The 7,572-nt window shown below is 46.6% G+C and overlaps 1 protein-coding gene across 1 annotated transcript in view; it reads left to right on the plus strand.

Moving 5' to 3' along the window:
* Nucleotides 1–325: 325 nt before the first annotated feature.
* exoc3l1 (exocyst complex component 3-like 1) overlaps nt 326–7,572 on the plus strand; it is a 77,830-nt gene continuing 70,583 nt past the window's right edge. The window contains exon 1 of the mRNA XM_043707433.1: nt 326–652. Within this exon, the coding sequence (XP_043563368.1) occupies nt 619–652 (34 nt within the window). The 5' untranslated portion in view covers nt 326–618. The remainder of the gene's footprint in view (nt 653–7,572) is intronic.

The following is a 7,572-nucleotide window of genomic DNA, read 5'->3' on the forward strand; positions in this document are numbered from 1 at the left end:
AGTCTGGGAGTGAGGGTCTGGGAGTGGACAGTCTGAGGGGAGGGTCTGGGAGTGGACAGGGAGTGGACAGTCCGGGAAGGGTCTGGGAGTGGACAGTCCGGGAAGGGTCTGGGAGTGGACAGTCCGGGAAGGGTCTGGGAGTGGACAGTCCGGGAAGGGTCTGGGAGTGGACAGTCCGGGAAGGGTCTGGGAGTGGACAGTCCGGGAAGGGTCTGGGAGTGGACAGTCCGGGAAGGGTCTGGGAGTGGACAGTCCGGGGAAGGGTCTGGGAGTGGAGAGTCTGGGGGAGGGTCTGGGAGTGGTCAGGCTGTGGTCTGAGTCTGGGAGTTGTCCGCAGTCACTCTCTGGGTTCTGGAGTGGGCTCGCTGTGGATCTGCAGCCAGTGGCTGTGTGCGGAGTGAGGGCTGGGCGCCTTTTCTGGCGGCCTGGAGCTGACTCACCTCTCTGCCTCTCTCTCTCCCTGTGTGTGTGTGTGTGTGTGTGTCAGTATGTCCACTCCGGGACTGACAGCTGCCGCCTCCCGGATCGCTCTCACTCCCAGCCACCGGCACAGCTGCCCCGTTTCACCGACCAGACAGTAACATCCAGGGGCTGTTTCTCAGCTGGACTCGGGGGGGGATGTCTGCAGAGGATGATATTCTGACGAGCCAAGGTAAGGCAGATCAGACTGCACTTGCAGGCACGATTCTGTTCACCCCACAGCTCAGATCGCACAGTGGGGCGATCAGGGATAGCCAGGAAGTCCCCGCAGAGTCAGGATCTGGTGCTGTGCACACCGAGACTGTTTAAAGGATCTTTCAAAGCTGCAGAGTGAGATAATCTCGGAATGTTAACGGATGCAACTGAGCCTTGTCTCTATCATGTCACCTCTCTCGCCTCTTGAGTAACCTCCTGTTGTCAGAGGAATGTTGTGGGGCACTGTGTCTTTTAGTGAGGAATTCCCGATTATGTGTTTTATTCACTTGTACCCTCTCCCCTTCCTTTCCATCTGTTGTATCCTGCTTTCTGTCTGCTGTTTAGTTTGACTGGGATAGACGGCAGTGCTGGGTGGAGAGTGGGAGATGCTGCTGGGCATGTTCTCTCTCTCTCTCTCTCTCTCTGATTTCCCCAGCCTCCCACTGTTGTGCAGTTATCCAGAAAGATTTCCAAAGCCTTCACAAGTTGTTCGGCAATGTCGATCTTTTTCTTTTACACTAGAGGTAGCTGAAGGCTGTGTTATTTTGGAGGGAGCGCTGTTGCTTTCAATTTGTTGCCTTGAGATTTTGTAGCAGCTTCCGGACGAGGGGCATCGATTTCATTTTGCAGCCGATGCCCGGGGCTCGGGGTACTCTGTCCGGGAATGTGCTCAGATTCCTGCCGGCGCCCTGCAGCGAGGTAATTCTCACTGCGTCTACCCAGAAATGTCATCCTTCCCCGGGGTAAATCTCACAATAACAACCCCTCCCCAGGGTAAATCTCACAGTGTCCACCACCACCCAGGATAAATCTCACAGTGCCACCCCTTCCCAGGGTAAATCTCACAGTACCCACCCCTCCCCAGGGTAAATCTCACAGTACCCACCACTCCCCAGGGCAAATCTCACAGTACTCACCCCTTCCCAGGGTAAATCTCACAGTGTCCACCACTCCCCAGGGTAAATCTCACAGTGTTCACCACTTCCCAGGGTAAATCTCACAGTGTCCACCACTCCCCAGGGTAAATCTCACAGTACCCACCACTCCCCAGGTTAAATCTCATAGTACTCACCCCTCCCCAGGGTAAATCTCACAGTGTTCACCACTCCCCAGGGTAAATCTCACAGTACCCATCCCTCCCCAGGGTAAATCTCACTGTGCCTACCCCTCCCCAGGGTAAATCTCATAGTACCCACCCCTCCCCAGGGCAAATCTCACAGTACCCATCCCTCCCCAGGGTAACTCTCTCAGTGCCCACCCCTCCCCAGGGTAAATCTCTCAGTGCCCACCCCTCTGCAAGGTAAATCTCAGTGGGCAGCTTTCTCTTTCGCCCACCCCCTCCCTTACAGCTGCCCAGCTTCTCCTGTCTTTTCTGTGACTGGTGGGCTATGAGACTGCAGATTTAACTTTGCTATGATTTCCACGTATTCTCTCACCCACTCAAAGATCTGCATCACACTTGCACCTTGGTGCCCGCACCCTCAGTTCACCCTGGCCTTGCGGATGGTTCTGGGAATGAGCCACACCGATGAGGTATCTGCTATTTACTAAAGATAGGCAGGAATCTGATCAGAAATGTCTGCATTGTATCAAACAACGAGAAGGCTTCCCTGAAATATCAAGTGGTCGGAATTAGACTCATTCCCTTTAGGGTTTGTTTCAGTACTTCTCAAGGAATGTCATAATGAACCATTAGTTCATACCAGATTGCAAACTCATTGTTAAATGAAATGTAAAACCTAAGCATTTTACAACCAAAAAAGCATGAAAAAGCCCCAGAAGGCAGAAATATGCACTTATATTTTCCCTCTCATTCGAAAACAGAACCTCAAATGAGCAGCCAGATGAATGATACTTACTGACTGAAAACTCCAATCTATTGATGGAACATTTCAAGATAAAAGTGCAGAATTTATGGTATCCCTTGTCACAGGATCGAACCTGTTGTAACCTTTATAAAGCACAACAATATTCTTCTATGGAGAATCCAAATCCATTGTTTGTACTCAATGAGTATTTAAACACACTCAGCACTTTGCTAGAGAAGTTTCCCAGCCAACAGTGCACACAGTCAGCAGACTCAACCGGTTGCCCAATTACAGAAAGGATATCGTTAAGCTGGAAAGGGTTCATAAGAGATTTACCAGGATGCTGCCCTGTACGGAAGGTTTGAGTTATAAAGAAAGGCTGGATAGGCTGAGACTCTTTTCACTGGAGTGTAGGAGGATAAGAGGTGACCTGATATAGGTTTATAAAATCTGGTGGGATTTCAATAAATGTCTTTTCCCTAGGAAGGGGATTTCAAGACCAGGGCGAATATTAGATTACATTACAGTGTGGAAACAGGCCCTTCGGCCCAACAAGTCCACACCGACCCGCCGAAGCGAAACCCACCCCATACCCCTACATTTACCCCTTACCTAACACTACGGGCAATTTAGCATGGCCAATTCACCTGACCCTGCACATCTTTTGGACTGTGGGAGGAAACCGGAGCACCCGGAGGAAACCCACGCAGACACGGGGAGAACGTGCAAACTCCACACAGTCAGTCGCCTGAGGCGGGAATTGAACCCGGGTCTCAGGCGCTGTGAGGCAGCAGTGCTAACCACTGTGCCACCGTGCCGCCCATATCTTTAAGGTGAGAGGAGAGAGATTTTAAAAAAGACATGAGGAGCAAATGTTTTACACAGGTTCACATATGGATTGAGCTTCCTGAGGAAGTGGTGGATGAGGGCACATTTAAAAGACACTTGGATAAGTACACAAATAGAATCATAGAAACCCTACAGTGTGGAAACAGGCCATTTGGCCCAACAAGTCCACACTCACCCTCAGAAGAGTAACCCATCCAGACCCATTGCCCTACCCTGTTATTCTACATTTACCCCTGACTAATGCACCTAATCTATGCATCCCTGAACACCACGGGCAATTTAGCATAGCCAATGGAGCTGGGAGGTGGGGCTAGTTCGTTTAGGGTTATGGTCAGTATGGACTCATTGGACTGAAGGGCTCTGTTTACATGCTGTGTGATTCTATGACTCTGTCTGTTAATGTCTTGCTTTATTGTGCATTCCTTGTTGTTAGAGGAACCAAGATTTTAGTCCTTGTTGATATGCTAATATTTAAGCAATGCCCAATTCTTGGAACTGACAACTGGAGAAGCAAGTCAAGCATTATAGAGAGCCATTCCTAATGCGGTTTCTGAATCAATGCCATCCGAGAAAAGCGAAGGAAAATAAAGCCAAGTTTGCAAGTCACCCAAAAATAGCCAGGAAGGCAGGTGGTGAGGATGACACAGAGAGTCTGCAGCAGGATATAGACAAGGTTCAGTGAGTGGACAAAAGGTTGGCAGATGGAATACAATGTGGGAAAATGTGAGGTTATGCACTTTGGCAGTAAGAGTATTCTTATTTAAATATAGATTATATTATTATTTGGCTATTATTTAAAATGGAGAGACATGGTAGAGAGCTACAGCACAGAGGGATTTGGGAGTCCTCCTGTACAAATCACAAAAAGCTCGCATTCAAGTTCAGCAGGTTAGAGGGAAGGCAAATGGAATACCAGCCTTCATTTCAAAGGCAAAGGTGTATTAAGTAAGGAGATCTCGCTAAAAGAATGCAAGGCACTCGTCAGACCACAATTAGAATACTGGGAACTGGCTTTAGAAACAGTCCACAGAAGGTTCACTAAGTTGATTCTGGATATAGAGGGATTTTCTTATGAGGAGAGGTTGAATAGGCTGGGCCTGTACTCATTTTAATTTCGAAGAATAAGAGGTGACATTGGAAGATACAAGATTCTTAGGGGACCTGACAGAGTAGATGTCGAAAGGTTGTTTCCCCTTGGGGAGAGTCTAGGACCAGAGGGTACAGTCTCAGGATAAGGGCTCAGCCATTTTAAAAAGAGATGAAGAGGCATTTCTTCTCTCAGAGGGTTTTAGAATCGATGGAATTCTTTCCCATGGAGGGATTGTGGGGTTTGAGTTGTTAAATATATTCAAGGTTGACTTGTACAAATTTTTAATCAGTACAGGAATTGAGGGCTATAGGGAAAAGGCAATGTGGAGTTTAGGATTACCAGATCTTTTGCATGACCTCATTGAATGGCAGAGCAAAATCACTGGGCTAAGTGGCTGACTCCTGCTCCTATGTCTTATGGTCTTATGAACCTCTTGTCCTGATGAAGGGTCCTCCCCGAAACATCAACTCTCCCGCTCCTCTGATGCTGCTTGACTTGCTGTGCTTTTCCCAGGAGAAAGTCAGGACTGCAGATGCTGGGGATCAGAGCTTAAAAATGTGTTACTGGAAAAGCGCAGCAGGTCAGGCAGCATCAAAGGAGAAGGAGAATCGACGTTTCGGGCATAAGCCCTTCTTCAGTGCTTTTCGCAGCTCTACATTTTATTGACTCTGACTTTCCAGCATTTGCAGTCCTCACTATCTCCAGATTTATAAACCTATAGTGCTTACTGATGGAGTGTCCGAACCGACATTGCTCACTGATGGAGTATTTGAGCCTATAGTGTTCATTGATGGAGATTCTGAAGGTGCAGTCCTTTCTATAGAGTATTTGAGCCTATGATGCTCACATGTATATAAAATATGTGATATATGGAACAGCATGCATTAGCAAGAATGGTTGCCTAATAGTACAGTTTTGAAACAGAGATGAAAAAAATGTTCAGACAGAAAGTCACAATCCTAGTAGCCATTTTGAAAAATGACATAAAGCAAGTGTAAACTGTTGGCACATGATTGCCCACCAGTGTTCTCACAATGAAGTGTACACATGGGACACTTGTCCCTTTGCAAAGAGCCAACAGGGTCTAGCCTTGGCATTATTACTTCCTATCAGAATTAAAGTCAGTCATAATGTGTTTGGTGAGCTGGATACTCATCAGTTGGACAGTGATGATCAACGTTTCTGTTAGAAGTCCTGTATAAAATGTACAAGAACTATGATCAACTTAATTCCTCATTATTAGATGCCTATGGAGCATGGTCAAGCTTTACATAGTTGGGAAAAACAGATAGTTATTCCATTGAAGAATATAACTTGGAATTGAATGGACAGTTTAGAAGATGGAACAATTCAGTTTGGGGATCTCTGGAGTGAGTGAGTGTGTACAAGGGGAGGGGGTGAGGTGTGCCCAGTGAGTGTTGTGTTCAGTAACAGTTAGAGAGGGCAGCCTTAAATATAGACATGAAGTCTGCCCCCACAGCTCTCTGCGGTATGGAATTCCAAAGTAAAAGATATCTAGATGGGTATATGAATAGGAATGATTTAGAGGGATATTGGCCAAGTGCTGGCAAATGGGACTACTTTGGGTTGGGATATCTGGATGACATGGACGAGTTGGATCGTAGGGTCTGTTTCCCTGCTGTACATCACTATGACTGTATGACTTTATGACTGTCAGCCCTCTGAGAGCAGAAATTCCCCCTCATCTCAGTCTTAAATTGACACCCCTTGTCAATGGACTGATAATCCAGAGCTGAAAATGTGTTGCTGGAAAAGCGCAGCAGGTCAGGCAGCATCCAAGGAACAGGAGAATCGACGTTTCGGGCATAAGCCCTTCAGTCTGATATTCTGAGGGTCTGGATTTGAATTCCACCATAACACATGGTCAAATCCAATTAAAAATCTGGAATTAAAAGCCAGTCTAATTGTAACCATTGTCAATTGCCTTAAAACCTCATTTGATTCACTAATGTCCATTAAGGACTGAATACTGCCCTATCTTACCTGGTCTGGCTACATGTGAATCCAGACCCACAGCATTGTGGTTGACGCTTAACTGCCATTTGAGGTGACCCCAGCAACCATTCAGTTCAACGGTCATTAAGGGTGATCCATAAATGTTGGCCCATCCAGCCACACCCATCTCCCAACAATGAATAAGACAAAAGCTTTAATTATTTTAAACACCTCAATGAGATCACCCACTGATAGTGTGTATTTAAAGGATTATAAATCAATTTAACCTGGCCTCCCAAATGTCTTGGCCCTAGCAACATTTTGGTCTCTTTAAAAAAATTGTCTCTACTTACTGAGGTGCGGAGATCAGAACAAGACCAAACAAATTCCAGAAGACACAGTACAGCAGCACTCACAGGAGGCTCCAAAACACTGAGGTTGTCACCTAGAAACATCTGCAAATCAACTTCCCAGCTCAGTGAACATGCCCATAAGTACAGCTCAGAGCTAAACACAATAGATGGAGTTAACCCGAACTCTATACAGCTGTAACATAGCATCCACCTCTTTGTATTCCATTCAACGTTTGATAAGGACTGGTGTTCCATTTGCCTTCTAAGTTATTTTTCTTACCTTTTAATGATTTCTGTGCTTATGCCACTGAATCTCTCTGCTCATCCACAGTTCCTCTTCTCACCATTTTGAGAATACTGGGGTCTACTCTAAATCCCAAATGGATGACCCAAGGTTGAACTCAATTTGTCAAAATTTTACCAACTCAACGAAATCCCTTTGTGACATTCTGTGACCAGCTGCACTGCTGCATTGAGCCATCTAACTGCTGTCAGGGAACGTAGATATACTTCTCCATTCATTATGAAGGACGTGAAACTGTGAGACTCCTGAGCATACCGCTGGAGATCACCACCAGTCACCTCCTTGAAGGTCAAAGGGGTTTGTTCGCAGTCCATATGGTTTGTGCAGATGTTTAGCAAGCCTCAAAGTCAGACCGTTGCTTCTGATCACTCTGCAATCAAACTGAGCTTGGGCTGTGAGGTGCTGATTGAATGGATTTGACTGTGATGAGCACATGTATGAATAACCTCTTGACCGTTGGTGGCTAGCAGTCACATCGATGAAGGTGGCTGATGACCATGGAAGCCAGTGTGCAAGTGAAATCCCTTTGCAGGACAG

This window comes from Chiloscyllium plagiosum, chromosome 17 (genome assembly GCF_004010195.1).
Source record: "Chiloscyllium plagiosum isolate BGI_BamShark_2017 chromosome 17, ASM401019v2, whole genome shotgun sequence".
Lineage (NCBI taxonomy): Eukaryota > Metazoa > Chordata > Chondrichthyes > Orectolobiformes > Hemiscylliidae > Chiloscyllium > Chiloscyllium plagiosum.